We start from the raw sequence: 25,673 nt of genomic DNA on the forward strand, positions 1-25,673 counted from the left end.
TGTACAATGAAGGCACGTCCAAGTACTCAATGGCACATGTAATTCGTTCATGGTCCATCATGAACAAGTAGTCGTACATCTTCAAGTTCAAGACACATTTATACATTCAAGAAACAACTCAACGTGGTCAACAACACTTCTGGAAGTTGATGACATCCAAGAAGACAATTGAGCAACATGATGTTCATGTTGCTCATCATATTTTCAATGTTGATCGTGAAGGCTCAAGAATTATGAAGACTCATAACTTCGATGGAACCCTAACAGAATACTAACGGAATTGGAATATTCCATCCATTCTCCGTTAAGTATGGCAAAGGTATCAACTCATGATTAAGTCATGAGGACGTGTCAACACCTGATTGGTCAAGCCATGTCATGGACTTTTCCAAAGACTATAAATAGGCCCCTTGGAATCCATTATAAAGTGGCTCTTTCTAGCTCTTTTATGCTCATTCCAGATCATTCTGCACAACTGCTGCTTAGACTAGTTTTCACAGAGCCATTTGAGTGTTTTAGCTTATCTATCATTCAAACACTTGTAACTGATTCTTGATGAATATGAGACACTTTTGAATCATTGATATTGAACATATAAAAAATGTTTTCTATTAATTTTATTGATTCACAACTCTTTATTTTTCGCACTACTTGCCACTTGACGATTCTGAAACTCTGTTTCAGTATTTTCAACACTTAGAATATTCTAGTATAAGTTTACTGAATTCTTCTCACTTCTTCAGAATTGATTTTACTCTTTTTTAGAATTTGGGGTTTCTGGGATCATACTTCTTTCTAGAGTCTCAAGTAAACATTCATGGAGGCTTCAAATTTCCAAACCTTTTAGCTATAATGGAACATTCATTTTCTAGAATCTCGACATCCATATTATCACCATTATCATAGTAATGACTCCCTCGATCATTCTCATTAGATTAATAGTGTATAAATAGGCAAATACAAAATAACAATAAATGAAAACATTCCTAACAGTAACTATTTACTAGTATGACTAATACACCCTCTAATTCGGAGGACGAATGCTCAAACTATTACCAAAGTATTCAAAGAGTATCTTTGGTAAACCATATTTGTTATTGTGAAGGCACATGTAAAACACATATATGTCCTTTTGTAACCCATTGATAGACAAAAAGGATATCACTTTGAATATGTTTCGTGTGTTGATGTTGGACCAGAATGCAAGAAAGATAAGTGATGTCACGATTTCATTATTGGGTTTACAACACCCGCTTGTACTCTATTATGCTTAATGTATAACACTTCAAGATACATACTCCCCAAGTTAGATTATTATCAACATACATGAATTTCCTAACTTGCATACATTTGTATACACTTGGTGTTTTCATGTTTTGAAGGTCATATAATCATAAGACCACATCTTTAGATATCATCATATCATAGTTTATGTGTTTTGATCAACATCTTACTTATTCAACTATTTTGCTTTGGGTCGGGGGCCACATTACTAGCAAAAAATCTATAGCTTTTTACATTTATTGATACAACCTATATTATGATGATGACTCACAACCGAGTATGCTATTAACTTGGAGGTTTATCATATCAGTACATTGATTTTTCAACACATCAAACCATACAATGATTTTAATGTATTCACATTTATCTCACCCTCATTTTTAATATCACTAAAAACTTAGTTTCTTTTCACCAACCACTAAATACTCTTCAACAGATCGCAAAAATTTAGGTTTAGTATGATGTTATTTTTTAAGGCACTGCCCTTAGACCTCAATGCAAAATATGCACAAGAGTGAGCAAAATCAAACCCTAAAACAACCCCCCCCCCTCGAAAAAAACCGACGAAATCGAAACCAAACCCTAACCATCGGTTTTGAGTTTATATTTCTTAAAACCGAAAAAATCGGGTTAGCTTTGGTTTTGTAAATATAAGAAACCGAGTAAACCCAAAACCGAACCGAATGATGTATGTATAGGAATTTTGTGAAATAAGAACATAAACAAAAGCTTGGTCCAGTGTTTAAGTGTTTTGACCTCCAACCCTTATGTCTCGTGTTCGAATTCGTTGCCACTCCATATATCGTAAATTTTATTTCAAAAGCAAAGTTGTGCGTTCCTTAAATAGTTTTCTTAAGCTTTCCACTTTCGCATCCCACATCGCCTATAAGAATAAACAATGCCCAAGGTATCCTCATGTTAACTCCATTCTCTTCTAAGCTAGCGAGGTTTGTAATTGGGTTTGGGTTTAAACCCAAAACCGAATCCATCAGTTTTTTGTTGGGCTATGTTCTAATTTTTTGAAAACTAATAAGTCGCTTTTAGGTTCGGTTTTAGGTCACAACCAACCATGCTCACCTATGCATATGGGTCCACTGTTAATGCATCACAAATTATTATTGGGCAATTTCCATTTGTCCTACCTAGATTCAAACTAGGATTGTGTACTCCTCACCTCCAAACATGTATTGAGCTTTACCTAAATACCCTTTAGTCTCGTGTATGTCTAAATAATCTAAAATTTCGTAATGATATTAAAATCAGTCTCACGAAACTTTTCATGATTGTTAATAAGCTAAACCTATATGTTATGAGAAAAATGAGAGCAGTTAACGTCAACTAGTCTTCAATCATCCATATTCACAAATACCAAAATTTATTATATTAAATTGTGTGATTTAAAATGTATTATATTAAATTGTGTGTTTTTGCAAATATAAATATGTGAAATGCACTAAATAAACAAAAACCTATTCATTGTGATTTTGGGGCCCAAACTAGATTTTGTGCTCCCAATTGGATTCGGTCCAGACTATAAGTTTTAAATGGTTAAAATATTCATAATGGACCAGCACAATGGTGCTAAATAGGCGGACTTTTCACCCGGCCGTTTGCAAATCTAATCCCAAAAGTTAGACTAAAAGGGTATTTGGCCAAGCTTATTTAAAAGGGTATTTGCACGTTTTATACGTCATATAAATATCTTTATCAAAAATCGATTTATAATTAACTATTTATAATCATATTTTTCAAAAAACAATATAATTTCAACCGATAAAAATACATTAAAAACTATGTAGGGTGTCTAATTTATAAAATGGAGATGTCTTTTTAGCCAACCTCATTTAAAAATATTTTTAACTTTTTAATCTATAGCTTATTAATTTATAATGGTATCAAAACCGAGTTTTAAAAAATATGTTTGAATTAGCTTATCGCTATAAGTTAATAAACTATTTTTAGTATTTGACAAAATAACCATAAAAAGGGATTCCTAAAGATGTTAGTAAACATAAGTTATAAGGAGTTCTAATAAGTTAGGGTTTAGTAACTTATCAAAAATGATTTGTCTTTGGTTTCACACCGTTGTTTCTAAAAAAGATAGTCTATCTAAATACTAATTTTAACTTATCTCAGTGTGAAACCGAGTTATATAAAAAAAAAATAAAAATAAAAAAATAAAACCATTTTTGCAAGTTTAGCCAAACACCCTCTAAGTTAATTGTTAAAAAAAAGGGACATTTTTTAAAATCTATACGAATTTAGGTCTAGTCTAACATTGATATTTAGGTCCCTGATTTTAATCAACAAGGATGAAGAATCCCTCGTTGTTTTCATGCACAAGAAGAAACGGTAACAGAATCTTTCTTTCGGCGCCAAATATGGATCGGACATCAAATTACTGTTGCCTTGAGAAATCCATGGCAACTTCCCCGCTCCAACACCACTTCCCCTCTATCAAAAAAATTACGTTTCTTGTTGTCTATCCAGAAGAAGAAGAAGAAGAAGTAAAGAAGGATAGAATAAGAAACAAGATCTATACTTTCATAATGGGGAGTGATTAGATTAGCCGCCGAAAAACAAAAAACAAAAAACAAAAAGAGATAAAGAAATCAAACCAATAATGGCGCAAGCACACCCAGAAGAAAAATTACAGGAAAAGCTCGAAAAGGAGTCGATGACGACAAAGAGGGATGAAAAGAGGGAGATTTCAATTTCGAGTCCTACATCTTTCAAATTCAATGCACAAGCACCCGAATTTGTTCCAAGTTCACGTACCCAATCTCCGGTTTCGGGTTACTTTTACCCGTATTTTAGTTACATGGGTATGGGTGGGAACGACGGAAGCGGGTCGGCTGATTGGATTTATGCTAGCGCTGCTACTGCTGCTGATCAAGATCAGCAAATGCATCTTTTTACGAACCCTAATGTTTTGATCCCCAACTATTCGAAGAATGTCCTCACTGAAGATCTTCAACAAAAGATCATCAAACAGGTCCCTTTTGCTTGTTTTGGTTTGAGTGAGTTTGATCCATCATTATTTTCCCGCTATATTATAACAATTCTTTAATACATCATACAATTTTTCTTCATATTCAATTTTAATATTCTGTTTGCTACCATGAATCCATGTCTGTAACAGGTGGAGTATCAGTTCAGTGGGCTGAGCCTGCTTGCAAACGAGTCCTTGGTGAAACACATTAGCAAGGATCCAGAAGGCTATGGTGAGATTGATCACACACTCACCATTTTCACCATTAAAATGTTGTAATGATTTTGTTCCAAAATGCATGTATTGTTACAGTTCCCATATCTGTTATTGCATCTATGAAGAAAATCAAATCCTGCATCACTAATAACCATTTCCTTGCCCAAGCTCTCCGTTCCTCTTCAAAGTTGGTTTGTTCTTCAACCTTTGTTTTCAAGATTTCATCTTTTGGAAATCCTTCTTATTGGTTTAAATAATGATGCTTCAATCCGCTTTAGGTTGTAAGTAATGATGGGAAAAAAGTTAGACGTAGACACCCCTTCACAGAAAAGGATAAAGAAGAATTACAGGTTTGACTCTTGGCAAAGTTTAAAATTTTAAATGGATTACCGAGCCACTTGGCGGGCCACTGTGTACCTGGTTCATAGGGTAAAACAGAATAATCAGCTTAGGGTTTGCTGGAAGAATAACCTTTTTGATAGATTGATTTGTTGTGCAGTCCCGTACTGTTGTTGGCGAGAACCTTCCCGAAGATCATTCTCATCAAAATCTTGAGAAAATCTTTAGTGTGGTTGGAAGGTAAAAAGCTTCAAACTTTTCAATATTTTTGGCAACCCAAATCAATTAATTCTAAGAAAAAACTATTGATCAGTGTGAAAGCCATTCGTATATGTCATCCGCCCGAGCCCAACTCGTCACATTCCAAAGGGGAATATGTATTTAGCAATAAGCTCCATGCTTTAGTGGAATATGAAACTACCGAAACAGCAGAAAAAGCAGTATGTTTCTATGGTTAAACTAAACTCTTTTAATTTAACGTGCTTTTCTTTTGTGTCTTGAAAGTTGATTCAAATAATTTGTTTCTAGGTTGATCAATTGAACGATGAAAGACACTGGAGAAAAGGGTTTCGTGTTAGGTTGTTGATTCGACGTTCAGTATGTGATTTTTAATCTCTCACCGATCTTTATTTCTTTATTTATATAAAAGATTATCATAATCGACTTATTTATTTACTTATATAATTTAAAACTCAGCCAAAATCTGTTCTAAAGACTAGAAAGTCAGATTTTGACGGGCTGCTTGACGATGATGATGATATATTTGACATGTCAGAAGAGCCTTCTCAGCCTAATAGTGCCCCAGCAGAACTAGGCATCGAAAACAATGTAATTTTTTTTTCAATTTTTTTAGGCATTTAAAGTAGATTGCTATAATTAAGTATTGATTTTTGATAGGGCGAGGAGAATTCAAAGAAGGGATGGGCGTGGGCCCGTGGGAAATCAAAGTCACGGACCCCAACACACAGTAGTCGTGGGCTTCTTGCACCGAGTCCACAAACACAAACAAGCAGTTCAATAATCCATTTGGAAGCATCTTCAATGAAACAAAGTCCTAAAGGCCCACGAATGCCAGATGGGACAAGGGGTTTTACAATGGGAAGAGGAAAGCCGATTTCTAATCCTCCAATTCTAACCGGCATACCATAAGGGCTAAATGCTTTTTCATTTCTTTTTGTAATAATTTGCCAACATCGATTCTTGAAAGTTGAATTGAATGAATAAAATTTTGTTGAGAGCTTGCTTTGTTGTTGTGTAGCTAATATTATAAAACACCGACACCGACACCCATCAGCATCCAGTACAAGGTCATTTTGTTCTGACAGTCTCAAGAGTAAAAGAGCACAAAATACCCATAACAAAAATGCATATTCTTCCCTATACTAATACTACATTGCTAATCTAACAAAAATGTCTTCAACTTTTAAAGAAATACAATTCTTGATCATTCAAGATTAGTGTGCACTTCTTTCCTAGGCATCTTGTACCATAAAAACAGAAACCATAGAGTCCTAAACAACCCTCCATTCGCAAAATGTGGTATAAAAATGCGTCCCCAATACGGATAAATCGGGCCTGGTAATTTGATCAAAGTGAAAAAAAGCATATTTGCATATAAATGCCATGGAACTTTAGCATCCTAGGAAAAAAAAGGACAAGGAGATAAATATTAGAGCTAGAATAAGAAAGTTTATTTTATATAAAGAATTAAAGATCTTAGATTACCTTGAGAAATGGAGATAATTTCAATGCTCTGTTTCTCAACACCCCAGCTACAGCAACACCAATAAGAATTGGAAGAGGGATTATGACTAGTTTCCTTTCATGAGCACAATATGACATTTCACTAACAGAAGTGATTGCCATTACAGGTATATAAAGGTATTTGGTGACTACTAATATGATGTCAATAATAAGTTGTGTGAAATTCTCCAAGGCTCTTGTCCATGGGAAGTTCTTGATTTCTTGGGGAGAATTATCCCATAACTTTCTTGCCTTTTCTGTTACAAGGTCAACAATTGGTTTTCCATGGTCGTTTGGTTGTGATGCATTCATGTTTATTGCAGACATGACTTTTGAACAAGATTTTGCAGATGATAAGCCATTTGGTTTACAAGTTAAGAAATTAGATTGATTTGACCAACCCTGTGTCAGTATAAGAGATTTGTTAGTCCAAATGGATGTATGCAGGTGAAAAATCAATCCAATAATTCTGGTTCTCTACCCTAAAATTGGGTTAACACAGGAAGGTAATAGGTAATAAACAAATAGTAGCGTTATCAAATTGGAAAAAGTAAAGATTGTGTACAGATATCGACTTCAAAGTATAAACATTGGAAAAATATACACATTTCATGCCGATTTCGAAATTCAAACATTACCCGATTTCACTTCTGAAGTGAAACCGTAGTTTTGAGTATAGAACTCGAGGGATATGGGGTTCCTTTACAAAAATAGATCAATTTCGTATGGATAATTAGAGCACACACATTAAGATAATACACGACAGACTACTCAAATTGCACAATGAAAACCTAAATTTTTGTTAATAGCAGACGGACATCATCCAAATCGATCGCCGGTTTCTTAAGAAAGCAGTCTCGGACGTACCTTGAATGGCATCACCGACGGAGTGTTAAGGGAGAGGGCCATACGAGATAAAGGTTGGAGGCAGGTCGATTGATTCAGGGAAAGAAGGGGCGCCATTTCTTCAAGGGGTTTTTCTTTCTGTAGATTTTATCATTGAAGGATAAATATGTGAAATCTTTGGGTTACTACAAAATTAGTCCTCAAGGTTTGATAAGCTTACATTTATGTCCTTATGGTGTATGTCTTCTACATTGTTGCAATTTATGGGGTGTTTGGACTTTGTATTAGGAAAAAAGAGGATGGTTTGTGTTGATTGCTTATTCCAATCATAATAAGTCAAATTTAATTGTTTGGATAGAAATCTTTAAAAATCAGCTTATTGTAGTAGAGATAAGCTAAATAAGTTAATTTTAATAAGCATCTCTTCCTTGCTTATTGTTTATTGTTTATTCCCACCACAAATAAGCTAATAAACAATAAGCAAATAAGCTATAATCTAATTTATCCAAACACCCATTTAAGACCAACTCCCATCGGTAAACATTAAATTGGTGTATTTTTAATATTAAAATTGTGATTGCATTTCAACCCAACATAACAATAGTATTTATTTAATGCTGAAGTGTTTTGACTTTTATATTTGAAGTGTGAAATTATCCAACACATTAAGATGATGTTTTTTAGTAGATGGTTGAAATAAAAAACTAATAAATGACACTAAAACTATGTTTTTTAGATGATCATTGGAGTTGATCTAGCGAAATTCCATAAAAATCTTTGACTGAAACTTTGGTTTTATTGTGAATAACCCATGACTTTATTTTTTTTGTAGGAAAAAAACGACAATTATTTACATAAAATTACAAGAAACCGACAATTTGTTTGTATATTTATGATATTAGACAAAAAAAATATTAGATTTTAACTAATAGTATACTACAAAAATCTCTATTGTGGATTTATTAACAATACAATCATTGTTTTTTAACAATAAAAAAAACATAGCTTATTATAATCTCGTTGTATCTTTGTATATGACGAACATATACTATCTTAGTGTATTCTCTTTGTCTGATAGATACTATTATCTAACGGTAATCTTACCGTATTGTTCTTTTATGATATATGATATTATCATATTGTAATGTGTTTGTATGAAAAACGGTATAAAATACATGCTAAAGTCCAATATTATTGTCTCCTTGGCTTCCTGCCCCTTTTTGTAAACAATTGCATATTTTTTTTCCTTTTGTGCTAAAAAAAAACACTAATCATGTCTTCTTGATAAATAAAACAAAATTTTTAGAGCTTAAAGTTATAGCAAATTGGAAAAAATAACAACTAAATTTAGATAGATAGTGTATTATATATATATATATATATATATATATATATATATATATATATATATATATATATATATATATATAGAGAGAGAGAGAGAGAGAGAGAGAAACAGAAAGGGCTAGGTTTAAATGTTTCTTACATCTATTGTGGTTAAAATGCACCAATAAAAATTTATTAAAAATTAAATTATTGTTTAATCAAATAAAGATATATATTAAATGATTTTCATAATTATATATATTAAATTATATCCATAATTATAATGAAACTAATTAAATTATTCATTAATGTTAGTAATAAAATTATTTCCGAATGAATTCACATCTACTTTTTCATATATCGATTCGTATTTTGTTTCATGATCCACCCAATCAAAATACAACAAAGTTGTCTAGAACATGGAGAACGAGAGTGTATTCTACTAGAATTAGAGTATATTCTAACAGAATGAGAGTGTATTCAAGTAGAATACACTCTCGTTCTTCATATTCCATGCAATTTTGTTGTATTTTTAGTGACTAAGTCCATAAATAAAACACGAACCCATACATGAAAACCTAGATACGAATTCATTCTGAAAAAATATTATTGCTGATATTTTTGACGAATTTAATTACTTTCCATAAAAAAGAGAATTATAATTATGGAAATCATTTAATATCTATCATTATTTAATTAAATAATTATTTAATCTTATTAAATTCCTATTGGTGTATTCTAACACACAATAAATATAAAAGATACATAAACCTAGCGATATATATATATATATATATATATATATATATATATATATATAGCTGTGAGATCCGTTAAGAACTCTTAATTTTTCGAAAACCCAAGAAGTAAAGGTGGAACGTTATATCAAAATTAATTCATTAAAGACATGATCCTTATCTTATCAATTTCATTTATGTGTAATTTTTTATGTTATTGGAAATATTTAAAAAAATGTCTAAAAAATAGTATAATAAATCAAAATTTTGGATTTTTTTATAAAAATAATAATTTTCGAATTTTTTTTAAAAAATAAAGTTTTTTAAATTTTTTTAGAAAACATGATTTTTTTAAATGTACAAAAACTTTTTTTTTAAAAACAGCAATTTTTTAAAAATAGTAAATTTTTAAAAATCAATAAATTAAAAAAGAAAGAAAGAAAAACTGAAATATTAAAAAAAAAAAAAAAAAAAAACTATATTTTTTTAGCAAAAAAATCAACGTTTCATGAGCTTATATGCATATTTTTTCAAGTGCATATATGTATATTTATTATACTATAATATTCGTAACTAATCATAAAAAAAAACCATTTTTATTTACTAATCTATAAACACAATATTACAAGTATTTTATTGAATACAAAATAAAATATAAACAACAAAAAATGCTACAAAATTCAAAGCATTTTCATGTCTTTGTGTCAAGATTTCCATATTTCTTCAATTTATCATATTTTACATCTTCAATATTTTCCATATATTTTTCCAAATATACAAGAAAATTTAAAAAATGATTAATACAAGAACACTCGCAAAAATGCATATGTATAGTGGCAGAGCTTCAACCTTTCATTTGGATGGCCCGAAAATATAATGTGTATAAAAATTAGTGAGCAGGAGGGTCATAGTCAAAATTTTATATTTTTGAGCCTAATATATATAAAACTAGAGTATAGGGACTATTTCTGCCAAAAATATCAGGGGGCCACAGCCCCCCTAGTCCCATATAAGATCTGTCCTACATATGTATATATTATTTAAGATTCACATGTGATTATATCATGTAAGATTCACATGTGATTATATCTTTTAAGACTCAAATGTGAAATTTACAAGAAAAATTAAAAAAATAATAATAATAACGAAGAACGCTCATACAAACTGCATATGTATATAGACGTAATTCATATATGATTCACTTGTGATTTACATGTGAATCACATTTAATTCATATGTGATTTACATGTGAATTACATGTGATTCATATGTAAATTACATGTGAATCACATGTAATTCATATGTTATTCGTATGTGAATTACATGTGATTTACCTGTGAATCACATGTGATTATATGTGATTCTGTAACGACCCAAAAATAGTGCCAAAAATTTTTATTTAAAATAACTTAAATTTTCATTCATTAATTATATCAAAGCCATTATTCATTACAATATTCCAAAACATCATAGTACAAAAATATCAAGTGCGGAAATCACGTGGGGAGGATGTTGTGTCATCATGTCAAACCCTTCCCTTTGGAACTGAGCGTACCTGAAACCATAACACAAACTGTAAGCATAAAGCTTAGTGAGCTTCCCAAATTACCACATACAACATACATATCAAATAACAGCACGTGCTTGTGTCTGGTCCGTATCAACCACCGGATCCGTGTCAACCTAAAATACAGCATATAGATGTGTCGGGTCTGAATCAACCCCCGGGTCCGTATCAACCCCAAGTCTATAATGACTCTGAGCCTATATAGCTAAATGCATAAATCATACAAGCATAACAGACATAATCACACGATAACATACAATTCTACTCATGCATTACAGTGGGTCGACCTTGGTGCGTTCGGCCCACATAAGGTGGTAAGAAGACTCACCTCACATACATATGAAAAGATGAACTGACACGCTACTCCTAAACCCACACTACCGATCGCCTTTGCAATTAAAACCACCAAAACTCAAACTACCATTCAAATACCTAAAATACCCCTAGGCCAAACCATAGTCAAAACCAGGTTAAAGTCAGTCGAGTTAAATAGGTTGACTCACTCAGTACGCGGGGCATACTCCTCTTATGTGTGGGGTGTACTTCACATTTGACCGAAGGAAAGGGGCGCTGACCTTGTACGCTCAATGTACCCTTCGTTACGCGCTACGTACGAGGCTGCTTGCCAACTTTTTAACCAAGTGATTAATCCCTTAAGCACTCACGTCCAAACTTTAGATCTAGATAACATAAGATGGCCTAAGCCATAAAGTTTCCAACTTTATGGCCTAGCATGGCTATTAAGTCCTTAAAACCAAAAACCCTAGCCTCTTAATCCATTAAGACCATCTAGCACTTACATGGGGGAAAACTAGTGACCAACAACCTAACTTTATGACTTAACACCCCTAAAAACCTCTAAAAGGACAACTCAAATGCCTTGGAGTACCTCCTACTCACAAAGGATAAGTTTGGGACCAAAAAGGGAACAACTTGAGCAAAACTAGATCCAAGAGATTCTATCATCAAGTTTGAAACTTTGTACCTCCACAAGGTGCACAAGCGGGACTAAATGTTGGATCCAAAGCCTTGAGTGTAACACCACCACTTCAATGTTCTTCCTTCTACTCCAAGAGCTCCAAAAATGCACCAAAATGGCCCAAACAAGCTTCACAAGCACAAACACTCTTAGGGTTTTCAATATGAGGAAAGAGGCTAAAGGTAAAAATGTGCTTGAGGCCATACATGAGCTTAAATGGTGTCCAAACCCTAAAATTTAGGGTTTGCACTATGAATGCATACGCCCTGTGTACTTGCTTATGCTCAACGTTCTAAGGTGCTCAGGAGTAAACCCTGCGTACAAGGATGTACTCCCCGCATACACCAAAGGTCTTCAAATTTACAACATTACCATAAGGGACTAAACTTACAAAATAAACATAACTCAAGGGTTAAAACGAATACCTGAAATCTAGGTGTTACAACTCTCCCCCACTTAAACTAGAATTCACCCTCAAAGTCTGTTGCCGCAAATAAATTTGGGTAGTGTTCTCGCATCTCCGTCTCCGGCTCCCATGTTCATTCGGAACCCTTTCGATGCTGTCATTGGACCTTGACCAATTACACTTCCTTGTTGCGTAGAGTCTTCATCTTTCGTTCTAAAATTTTCACCAGTCTCTCCGAATAGTTCTGGAGCTCATCGACCATCATTTAAAGGAACAACTGTTGACTCATCTCCCACACAATCCCGAAGCTGTGACACATGGAAGGTGTTATGGATCTGACTGAGCTCATTTGGCAAATCCAACCAGTATGCTACCTTGCCTACTTGCGCCGAAATCCTGAAACGTATGATAAATTTGGGGCCCAACTTGCCCCACTTCCTGAATCGGGTGACACCTTTCCAAAGAGACACTTTTAGAAGCACTAAATCTCCCACCTAAAACTCGAGATCCGAACACCGTCGGTCCGCATAACTCTTCTATCGGATTTGGGCGACTTACAACCTATCACACACCTGCTGAATTAACTTTGTGGTATTAAGCACCACCTCGGTGCTTCCCATGACAAACCTCACTCAAACAAACAGGGGTCGTGTGTCTTCTCCCATACAACATCTCAAATGGTGGTTGATCAATATTGGCATGATAACTGTTGTCGTAGAAGAACTTGGCCAGAGGGAGGTAAATATCCAAACTCCCTCTTACATCCAGCACACAAGACCGAAGCATATCCTCAAGCGTCTGGATCGTCTGCTTGCTCTAGCCATCGGTTTGAGGGTGGTATGATGTACTAAAATGCAACAGAGTACCCAACTCCTCATGAAACTTCCTCAAAAACCTGGAGGTGAAACGAACATCTCAGTATGAGACCACCGGAATTGGCACCCCATACCGAACTACTACCATCTAGACATAAATATCAACTAACTTCTTTGTGGATATGCTCTCAGCAATCAGAATGAAATGCGCACTCTTGGTCAATCTGTCCACGATGACCTAGATAGAATCAACACCATGTGCCGTCCTTGGAAATTTTGTGATGAAAATCCATGGTGATGTCCTCCCATTTCCACATGGTAATGGGTAACGATTGCGTCTTGTCGTGGGGTCTCTGATGTTCGGCCTCGACCTTCTTGTGAGTTAGGCATCGCTCAACAAACCAAGTTATCTCCCTTTTCATGCAGGGCCACCAATAGCTAAATCTCAAATCCTTGTACATCTTTTGTGGCCACTAGATGGATAGAAAACTTTGACTAATATGCCTCTTCCAAAAATGTAACAACCCCAAAATAGAATAAAAATATTCATTTTTAAAACAAGTACCACAAGTATAAGAATTGTTACAAAACCATCACAATGTATAAATATCACATCATCAGAGTACAATATCAAAATGCAAAAATAACGGGATAGGATATTGTGTCATCATGTCGGCCCTCCCCCTTAGTATCAGAAGTACCTAAAACCATAAACACAATATGTAAGCGAAAGATTAGTAAGTTTTCCCCAAAATACCACATACCAACATACGAATTAATGCTATGGGCCGAATCATAGTCTTACATATAATTCTTGCCGAGGGCCAAATCCTGGTCTTCCATACAATTGTCAGGGGCCAAATCTTGGTCTTTCATGCAACTGCCAGGGGCCAGATCCTGGTCTTGAATACCAAGGGCTAGATGTAACACCGTAAATTTCAAGACAAAATTTTCATTTAAAATAATCATTTTAATCTTAGAACACTTGTTTAAAATCTCATTCATAATTGAATTACAAAACATAGCTTCATTTTCACTTGCATAGAAAACCAGGATCCTCCAAAATATGACTCTTTCTCTGGTGTGTACAATCAAGCCGGTGCCGCCCCGTGATACTGAAAGAAACCTGAAACAACATAACACAAACACTGCAAGCACGAAGCTTAGTGAGTTCCCTAAAATACCACACATATAACACATATAAGCCACTCGAGGCTATAACTCTATGGGTCCGTGCACCCAACTCTGTGAACCCTCAGGTTCTAACTCTAGGAACCCTTCGGTTCCAACTCTGCAAATAGGCACTGCATAAATCACATAGAAATAATGCAGTACAACACATATCATACATAGCATACAAATACTTTGTCACATAACTCTGGTTACATACTCAAGGTAAAGTATAGTGAGAAGACTCACCTCGCGTGTCTCGATATCTCACAACCCTGGGAATCCCTCGTGCTCGATTCTCCGAGCTCTAATCCTCCTATAACATCATATGTCCCTAGTTAACACTTTATATCTCTAATGTTGACTATCCCTAAGAAGTCAACACAGGCCCACTCTGGTCAACGGTCAACGGTCAACTTTGACCGGACTCGGCGAGCGCTAGGGCGACTCGGCGAGTCTACACGTTCTCACCAATTCTCTAAGATTCCCTTTCTACACGTCGAGTATCCCCCTTGACTCGACGAGTTCCTCCTGGAAGAATCGCGGGGCCACCCCGACTCAACTCGCCGAGTCTGAAGAACAACTCGGCGAGTCCCAGTTAATCTTCAAGCTACTCGCCGATTCTGTTCATCGGACTCGGCGAGTCCATGCCATGCAACCGCTCAAACTGCTTTCTAAGGCCAGATCTGCTCCGACAACTCATAGGTCTGGCCTTCCTAGACTGGTTCATCACGTAAAGCCCTCATTTCGGTGCTCATAATACACCCCATGACTCATAATTTACCTTTTGACCTAAGGCATAAGGATTCCAATCCAAAACATCCATTGATTCCCGAAATGCTCAGGCATGGGACATTCTGGACTTCCAAGGGTCCCATTATAGGGTTCCAATCGCTTGGGGGACTAAGGAAACACTCAATCTAGCCACAAAAGGGTTCAATAAACCCTAAATCCATATACACATCAACATAGAAGAATGCAACTCGAAAATATTACCTGAATAACGTTGCTCTGTGTCCCCAATCCTTAGAATGTGGCTTCTCTTGTTGTTCCCTTAACCAAGCCTCCTCCTCCTTGCAAAATGACACTTCCAAGATCAATAATGGTCTTCTACCTTGCTCTAGATGCTCACAATCGAATTAGGGTTTCTCTCAAAGGACTAGGATGAACAATGATGGCCATAAGGCCCCTGATATATGTCCCAAACCTGGACGGTTAGGGTTTCGCTAAACAGCGCGGACTCGCCGAGTCCAGTTGCGAACCCGCGACCAGATCCGCGATCCTACTCGGCGAGTCTGAGCTCCAACTCGCCGAGTCCCCTCTTAAAACACCCAAAATCATAAATATAACACTACCTGGAATTCCGGGCTGTTACACTAGATCCTGTTCTTTCATACACATATCACACAAGTAGTCCGTATTCTATAATACAAATAATGGGTCGGCCTTGGTGCCTTCAACCCATTGGTACAGTGAGAAAACTCACCTCATTAAGTTGGAAACACAATACGTTCGACTGTTGAACAGAAAAGTCCCACATAATCACCAACAAATAGACCTAATCAGCATTAGGTTGAAATCCCAAAATATGGGCCTAAACCCTAAGTCCAAACTCCCAAGATAATGGGCTAATTGCCTTTCCCAAAATGGGCCTAACCATTCTTGGCCCAAATGAAATAATGGGCTCCAAGGCCCACAAAGGCCCAACTTCACCACTTAAGGCCCATTAGTAGAATGCGTAGGCCCACCTGCTCTAAACAGGTCAAGGCCCAAAACTAACTAAGGCCAAATGAACCAAAAACCCAAAAAAAGACCAAAAGCCCATTAGGAGCGTACGTACGACGTAATCTCAATACGCTCGGTGTACTTGACCGCCATGTAGTATGTGTTGCGTACACCTTGGTACGCTCAGCTTGTTGAGCTGCCCATTACCTTTAATCATTTGGGGCTTAGTCCATGTAGCCACTTAATCTAACTTCCCGATCTCGGTCATTAAGGGGGTCCTAGGGCATAAAGTTGTAAACTTTATGCCTTAGCATGTCTTATGGGAGCCCAACATCCATTTTTGTTCATCAAAGTACAAATAAAGGACCTAGATTCATTCATGGCTTCATATCAACCACCAAGATAACATTTTTATGCTTCTAACACGCCAAAAGGACTAAGATCTAGCATTTCTAGCTTATGGAGACGCCCAAACTCCTAGAACAGTTTAAAAAAGGAATGGAAGAAGTCAGAAAACTTAACCAAGAATGCTATGAGTGGATTAAACAAATACCACCTCAACATTGGGCACGTTTCACTTTACAGGTTTAACCATGTCATATATTCTAATGTTTGATAACTATTGTTATATACTCTAATTTTTGCTAACCATTTTTACATGTATTCTATTAATTAATAGGGAGATCACATTTTGATGTTGTGATAAACAATATATGCGAGTGTTTTAATAGCAAAATACTAGAAGGACGTGATGCACCAATTATCAATTGCTTAGAGTTCATTGGAGAGTACATCATGAAGAGGATTGTGAATGTTGACAAAGCAACAGGCCCTTTGACTCCAACAGCTACCAAGATATTGCAAAAGATCAAAGATGAGGCAGAGGAGTATATATCATGGGTTTGTGGAAATAGGAAGTACCAAGTGAATGGACCTTGGAAAGACTAGTGTGTAGTGAATGTTGATCAACGAACTTGTTCATGCAAGAAGTGGGAAATAATTGAATGTCATGCAAACATGTTGTATCTGCAATTTGGGACATGAGGAGAAATAATGTTGCAATTGGTATTCCAGAAACCTTTGTTCATGAATGTTATTAGCTATCAACCTGGAGGAACATGTACTCATTCAAAGTGGATCCAACAAATGGTAGGAGAATGTGGATGAAGTCACCTTGTCCAACTACTTTGTTGCCTCCAAAACACCGTGTCCCAATAGGGAGAACAAAAAAGAAAAGATGGAAGTCAGCTTCAGAAAAAGAGGATATGATCAAAGGGAATACAGTTTCTAGAGCACAAAAAACTGTTACATGTACTAAATGTAACAATAAAGGACACAATGCCAGGACTTTCAAAAGGCAGTTACCAACTGTTGGTGGTGCATCTGGGAAGAAGAAGGGAAAAGAGAAGAAGGAGAAAGGAAAAGAGAATGAGAAATGAAAAGAGAAGAAGAAAGGAAAAGAGGAGAAGAAAGGAAAAGAGAAGGCTCAATTGTAAACTCTTATGTCATGTGATGCTTTTATTTTGGTTAAACTCTTATGTCATGTGATGTTTGTATTTTGGTTAAACTGTATTGTGTTTAGTATCCCCAAAAAACAATTGCAGTTGGTACTTAGACATTTGTTTTTGGTTAAACTCTTATGTAATGCTTTTGTTTTAATGTTATCTAATGGATGAATTATTGGTACTTTGACATTTCGTTTTAAAAACATTACTTTAAGAAAATATTAAAAGCTAAAACATTGTCTGATCAAGTTATCACACAAGTGAACCATGTCTAAAAGCCAATTCATACATTCGATCAAAATATCAGAGTACAAATCCCAGTGAAGCTCGTAAATGTAGAAACCGGAGAGTGTGTGTGTGACGTGTCGCTACCGCGCCGGCTCCTTTCCCCTAGCTGAGGAGGTACCTGAAACCAAAACTGAAAACTGTAAGCACAAAGCTTAGTGAGTTCCCCCATAACACCACATACCATGCAACCTATAATAACCATTGTTCAGCTAGGAGTTACGGGCCTTGCCCACACTCGGGAAGATACGGGCCCTGCCCACACTTCGCTAGCCGGGAGATATGGGCCTCGCCCACACTTGTGAAGATACGGGCCCTGCTCACACTTCGCTATCTGGGAGATACGGGCCTAGCCCACACTCCAACCTCGGAGAGATACGGGCCCTGCCCACACTCAACCGCTAACCCATAACATACAAGTATCACGCAGACAACAAGTATAAGCAATTCTATCATATTAACACATATATCATACTTGACTAAACCCAGAGATACGGGCTCGGCCCACACTCTAGTACTAGCATCTCGTCTACACGGGTCGGCCTTGGTGCCTTGGACCCGTTCCTACTGGAAAGGAAACTCACCTCGAAATAGCTGCTGGTCTGTGTGGGAATTGATCACCTACTACTGCTGTTGCTGCTCCGGAAACCCTCCGGCTGCAATTCCCACAATATACTCAATCAAACACTGCTCACTAACCTTTGGGTAAAATGACCATTTTACCCCTGACCTTGCCCTAAGTCAAAGTCAGAGTCAACTTTCAGTTGACCTCGACTCGCCGAGTTGGCTTTCCAACTCGCCGAGTCCCTACGCAAACGACTGCCCTGAATCCTGGTCCTACTCGTCGAGTTAGGCGACGACTCGACGGGTTCACCTTCTTAACCAATATTTAAGTCCTTCCTCCTACTCGCCGAGTTGTATGAACAACTCGCCGAGTTCATCTTCATCCGATGAACACTTATGCGAAGACTCGCCGAGTTGTATGAACAACTCGTCGAGTCCATCTTCATCCGAAGAACACTCATGCAACGACCCGCCGAGTTGTATGAACAACTCGTCGAGTCTGATCTTGATCTAAGGAGATTGCCTTGAACTCGCCGAGTTAGGGCATTGACTCGCCGAGTACCTCCATAGATGAGTTAAACTTCCGACTCACTGAGCCACACCCCGTGACTCACTGGTCACTCGACACTACGAAAAGGGGACAAACTCGGAGACTCGCGAATAGACTCGCCGAGTCATACGAACGACTCGCCGAGTCGTTGCCATGCACCTACTGAATACACGGATTTGCTCGATTCCAGTCCATGCCATTCATAGATCTGGACCTCTAGGACACGAATCACACGTAAAGTTTCCAACTTTACGTGTGGATATTCACCAATATGGATTTTAGGGCTCAAAATGTCTCAAAAGGGTAGATCTAGGACTAACAAGCAACATGGGGCCAAAAAGCTAACAGATTTGAGCCCCTGGAGCTCAATCTTGCCTAGATCCAATGGCCAAACGCCTTATTACAACATACAATGCACATACAAGCTTGGGGATTTGACCAAGAGGGACCCAAATGAAGTTTTAAGCATATAATCAAGGGGAAAACGGGTTATACCTCAAAGGAACTGCTGGAAGAACACAAATAATGCTTGGATGGCTTCCCTTCTTTTGGATCTACTTCCTTCCTCTTTCAAAGCCTTCAAAAACACACACACTAACCTCAAACTCTCAAAGAATAGCTTAGAACGAGAGATACAGGGCTTTAAGGGTCAATGGGGGCCGGCTTGGGGCTGATAAGTCCTTTAAATAGGGTGCAAACCCCTGAAACTTAGGGTTTCATCCAACAGCTGTGACTCGCCGAGTCCGGGATATGGACTCGCCGAGTCACCAACTTAAACGTGTCCCGGGTCCCGCATCCACTCGGCGAGTCGGACCTATGACTCGCCGAGTCCAAGGCTAAAAGAAAGGAATACTCAAATAACATTTACGTACCAGGAACCGGGTGCTACATATATCATGTGATGCTTTTATTTTGGTTAAACTCTTATGTCATGTGATGTTTGTATTTTGGTTAAACTGTATTGTGTTTAGTATCACCAAAAAACAATTGCAGTTGGTACTTAGACATTTGTTTTTGGTTAAACTCTTATGTAATGCTTTTGTTTTAATGTTATCTAATGGATGAATTATTGGTACTTTGACATTTGTTTTTGTTCATTTCATTTGTCATGTTTTTGGTCATATGTTGAATGAAAAGTACCAAAAGATACCATTTGCAGTGCAACTATTAATGTACCAAAAGATACCCTTTCTCTCCCAATTCCAGCAATACAAGATGTTAATAATCCATTGTAAGACAACAAAGTGCACCTATTAATTATACCAAAATATACACTTTCATTAAAATGCCACAATACAAACATGCTAATATTACCCTTGCATTAGATGATCTTCAACAAAAAACCACTACTGATATACCTAATACTATAACTTGTAAACAATTATCCCAAAAAACAAAATCCATCTGACAATTAACAACATTTTCAAGTTCCGATTTTAGATTTCAAGTTCCTCATTCTGGATTTCAAGGTCACAATTTTGGATTTGAAGTTCTTCATTATGGATTTCAAGCTCAAGATTTTGGCTTTCAACCTCATGCTTATGATTTTCTTCATCTACCCACTAAATAAATCCACTTCTTGGTCCCTGAAGTTTTCAATAGACTCGATTAGCACAAACTAGGTTTAAAATAGAAATTACCAAAAAATTGATAACTCAATACCTATAAAAGGCACGCATAAAATGGCCTACTAGAGTTTCTCTTTGTCCTTGAAGTTCGTATAATCCCTACAACTCTACAGTTGCATTTCACCATAATCAATTTTGTGGATCTTCAATCTTCACGAAGTAAGAGAAATGGAGTAGAAGAGGAGAAGTGGAAGCACCGATTGAGAAAAGAAGGAATGAGAAGTAGTTTTAAGTCCGTTGAATTATGAAAGGACAAAAATACCCCTAGCGTGCCACTCACATGAGGGGCTCTTAACCCCAAATCAAACGGAAAGTTAAGTAAGAGACTAGGCGGGTAACAAATTAAAGTTATAAGGATGATCCGAGTTAAACATTTTTTCCAGAGACGAAGCGTGTAAGTAACACCAAACCATAAGGACCAACCGTGTAATTTTCTCTTAAAGTTAACGCAAAGGACTATCAATATAATTTTCAAAACCATGAGAAGAAATGACATAATGTTTTTCATAAAAATACTCAAAGTGTAATATTTTACAAATCACGTACCAATTATGAAATTTTGTCTTTACATTATTACTCATAAAGTCATAATAACAACTTGTTAATAACAACATGAAACATGCAACTAATAAAGTATGCTTTGTTTCTTACATATAATAGTATGTATTCGTAATAACGAAACATTTATATTTTTTTATCCTTAATAGTAATGTATTTCAATTTTTTTTTTACCGCTAACAATAATGTATAAGGAAGCACTTATGTGTATTTTACGAGTTTTAGGTTATATATAAGGTTGATCCGTTGATTTGGAAGGTCATGTACGAAAATTAAAAATGTGCATGTAAATATAAATCTTTTTATCTATATAAAAAAAATAATTGATAAATTCATGATTATCATAAAATTAACCAAAACAAAAATTAGCACCAACCCGACACTAATTTGTCATTTTTTCGTAGCTAATACATTATGACAAACAAAAATAAAATCTATACGGTCGGGCACCCCACACATACCTATAGTCAGTCTGGTTATATATTAATATTATTATCAGTAAAAATAAAAGTATTATACAGATCCGACCCAAAAGGGCAAGCTAGCTGGGCGAAGACCCATAACCCCACGACGGCCGCTTGGGGCCAAATTTAGATCTGTTAGTAATTGTTTATAAAATACTATCATTCAAAACAGTAAAACTAATTGTAGGATACAACCTCGCTTTGAGCCACAACTAAGTTGAAAATTAAAGGGAAAATGACTTATTAAGGTAACTAACTATTTCAATTGTCCATATATAGGTAATGTTCTTTTTTTGTACACATTAAGGTAACTAACTTGTTTTGTTTGTTCATATTTAGGTAATATAACCGGCTATCACCTGTTTTTGCTTATGTGGCATCCACCTGGCATATGACTTGAATACGTTGCACCTACTTGGCATGGTGCATATATGGGAAAATGACTTATTAAGGTAACTAACTATTTCAGTTGTCCATATATAGGTAATGTTCTTTTTTTTTGTACACATTAAGGTAACTAACTTGTTCTGTTTGTTCACATTTAAGTAATATGACCGACTATCAACTGTTTTTGCTTATGTGGCATCCACCTGGCATATGACTTGAATACGTTGTACTTACGTGGCATGGTGCATATATTGTCTTCATTCGATTACACTATAACTGTGTCATACGATTCCATCCCTAATTCTAAACCCTAGATCGATCGACGATGGCTTCTTCTTCCTCATCTTATTCTTCAAAATGATAAGATGAATTTCAAGCTGATCATCCATGTGATTGCGGTTTACCATCTCGTGTGAAGATTTCAAGAACTCCTCCAACATATTCAACAATATTGATTTACAATCGAGTTTTGACAAACTCTAAATTTTCTTCCTGGGTTGTCAGGAGTTCTTGAAATCTTCACACGAGATGGTAAGCCACAATCACATGGATGATCAGCTTGAAATTCATCTTGTCGTTTTGAAGAATAAGATGAGGAAGAAGAACCAAAACAAGTCATATTCCAGGTGGATGCCACGTAGGTGCAACGTATTCAAATCATATGCCAGATGGATGCCACATAAGCAAAAACAGTTGATAGCCGGTCATATTACCTAAATGTGAACAAACAGAACAAGTTAGTTACCTTAATGTGTACAAAAAAAAGAACATTACCTATATATGGACAACTGAAATAGTTAGTTACCTTAATAAGTCATTTTCCCATATATGCACCATGCCACGTAGGTGCAACGTATTCAAGTCATATGTCAGGTGGATGCCACATAAGCACAAACAGGTGATAGCCGGTCATATTACCTAAATGTGAACAAACAAAACAAGTTAGTTACCTTAATGTGTACAAAAAAAAAGAACATTACCTATATATGGACAATTGAAATAGTTAGTTACCTTAACAAGTCATTTTCCCAAAATTAAACAAGAAGCTCCTAGAATTCAAACCTAACATGTTTAACTTTAAGATAACGAACAATTAAAAATAGAGAAAATTATAAATATAACCAAAATTGTTAATTACTTTGTAAAAATAACCAAAAAAAATCCAAATTACAAAAATAGCCATCAAAATCGCAGTTGGATTAAGCCCATCTGCGATTTCACCAAGCCATCTGCAAACGTACAAATCGCTAAAGCACATCCGTGCTTTAACGACTTGTACGTTTGCAGATGAGTTTTTATTTTTATTTTTTATTTTTTATGGTATAAATAGGGGGTACAAGTGACTAAAATCGCAGATGAACTAAGTTCATCTGCGATTTCCTCTCAGTTCATCTGCGATTTCATTTTTTTTAAATTATTTTTTACTATGAAATTGATAAGATTTGACTATGAAACAACCATATTCCATATAAATTCTTGCAAAAAATTATCACTTTTGTTGTAATTTCTTTGAAAATTTTGTTTAACATCTTTTAATCAAATGAATTAATATTTGTTTTGTCAAATCATCTATAATGCTTCCAGAGAGAAAGTTCTTTAACGAAAAGTGTGAAAAATGAAACAAACAAAAAATTTTACGTTTTTATAGTTGCGAAAAATGTGAAATCGTAGATGGAATGTGGAATAGCAGATGGACTAGTCCATCTGCGAACGTACAAGTTGCAAAAGCATGGATGTGCTTTAGCGATTTGTACGTTCGCAGATGGCTTTGTCAAATCGCAGTCCATCTGTGATTTTGCAGGCTATATTTGTAATTGAGTTTTTTTGGCTATTTTCTACAAGATAATTATCGGTTTTGGCTATATTTGTAATTTTCTCTTAAAAATATACATTATTACAATTAAGAAATGAAAAATATTAATATATTTACCATTTAAAACGTGAAAAATATTAAATATCGATTTTCAAGCTGTGGATGCGTTCTAACTTCTAACACAAGAAAATTAAATAACGTTTATTGACTTTTAAACACTATTCTTTCTAGCAGAAAATATTAAACACCAAATAGGTGGCACTCCTGTAATTAAGGCTAGTGACATATTCATTAATATCTCCAACTCAAAAAGAAAGTTGCCCACATTTTTGTAGCTGTCACACACGACACTATTATTTTGTAGACAACAAGTCACACAAGTTAAATTATATTCTAATCAGCGTCACATCCTCGAGTTTTAGATAATCTTTAAGGTAACATATAATTCAATAAAAATACTTAATTTTTATGTTAATTTTTTATCTAACATGAATCCCTTATATTTTAATATAGAGGTATATATAAAATAAAGATAAAGAATGCCGATCTATCGGAAATTGAGATCCTCCAAGTATAATATGAGAGGTCAGGGGTTCAACAAGTGCCCAAGTATATATATGTATATCTTTATTCTAATAAAATAATAGTTTTAGTCTCCTTTTGACATGTGTCATTCTATTAGGCCTCCTAATCCCTATATTAATAAAATAGTAAATCTTTTGCCATGTGTCACCATGTTAGGCATTGTAATAAATATTATGACACTTGTCAATCTATTGGCACTTGTAATTAATATCATGACATTTATCAATCTATTAATTCTCCATTTCAAATTTCAAAATTCAAAATTTAAATCACATTTTAATTACATTAAATTAATAATATTAGAATAAAAATAAAATAAAATTTATACAAATTATAAGATGATATATTTTACGTATTTATTTGAATCAACGATTATATATATATATATATATATATATATATATATATATATATATATATATATAACTAAAAAAATATCTTTTAATTAATAAGTTATTTAAAATTATTAATTAATAATTTTGAGTTTTTACTGAGAAAGTTTAATTAATTTTCTAACCGTGGTTCCCACGGGTTATAAACTAGTTAATGAATATTTTATTCTAATTTTGTCATGTGTCACCCTATTATGTCTATTAATTAATGCATGCCACTTGTCAACCTATTAATTATCAATTTCAAATTTTAAATTTCTCACTCTAATTACATTAAATTAATAACATTAGAATAAAAATAAAAATAAATTTAATACAAATTATAAAGTGATATAGTTTCACATATTTATTTAAATTAATGATTAAAATTTATATAACTAAAAAAAATCTCTTAATTAATAATTTATATAAGATAACTTATTAATAATTTTGAGTTTTTACTATAAAATTTTGATTAATTTTGTAACCGTGGTTCCAACGGGTTATAAACTAGTATATATATAAAAGAGATAATTAATTATACTATATATTAAAAATGTTGCGCCTTAGCTATAGTAAAATTGGTGGGATTTGCCATCTTTAGTCCACATATTTTCTATATATACAAATTGGTCCAATTCTTTGTTGACGTTGCAATTTGATCCTTACCAGGGTATTGTCATCGGTAACTCAACCATGGTCACCGCTTTACATACTCAACGCTTCTATTACTCCCACCGCCTCCATCCTTCTATTACTCCTACCGCCTCCATCATTTCTCTATTCCTCGGTATACTCTACTAGCCACACAAACCCAC

General features: G+C 35.1%; 2 protein-coding genes across 2 annotated transcripts; one reads left to right on the forward strand and one right to left on the reverse strand.

Annotated features, from left to right (window-relative positions):
• The first annotated feature begins 3,591 nt into the window (after positions 1–3,591).
• On the forward strand, positions 3,592–6,068 carry LOC145054111 (la-related protein 6C-like). Its single transcript, XM_079002245.1, has 9 exons — positions 3,592–4,279; positions 4,427–4,508; positions 4,589–4,683; positions 4,771–4,842; positions 4,992–5,071; positions 5,145–5,271; positions 5,360–5,428; positions 5,528–5,659; positions 5,729–6,068. The coding sequence occupies exons 1-9, from the start codon at positions 3,908–3,910 to the stop codon at positions 5,978–5,980; spliced, it is 1,281 nt and encodes a 426-aa protein (XP_078858371.1). The 5' UTR covers positions 3,592–3,907; the 3' UTR covers positions 5,981–6,068.
• A 6-nt stretch (positions 6,069–6,074) lies between these two features.
• EMB1273 (embryo defective 1273) lies at positions 6,075–7,590 on the reverse strand. The gene is made up of 3 exons (XM_079002247.1): positions 7,442–7,590; positions 6,557–6,976; positions 6,075–6,470 (listed from the first exon to the last, which is right to left on the reverse strand). The coding sequence occupies exons 1-3, from the start codon at positions 7,535–7,537 to the stop codon at positions 6,276–6,278; spliced, it is 711 nt and encodes a 236-aa protein (XP_078858373.1). The 5' UTR covers positions 7,538–7,590; the 3' UTR covers positions 6,075–6,275.
• Between the last annotated feature and the right edge of the window lie 18,083 nt (positions 7,591–25,673).

The sequence above is a fragment of the Lactuca serriola genome, chromosome 5 (assembly GCF_051521515.1).
Source record: "Lactuca serriola cultivar US96UC23 chromosome 5, Lser_US96UC23_V15, whole genome shotgun sequence".
Taxonomy (NCBI): Eukaryota; Viridiplantae; Streptophyta; class Magnoliopsida; order Asterales; family Asteraceae; genus Lactuca; species Lactuca serriola.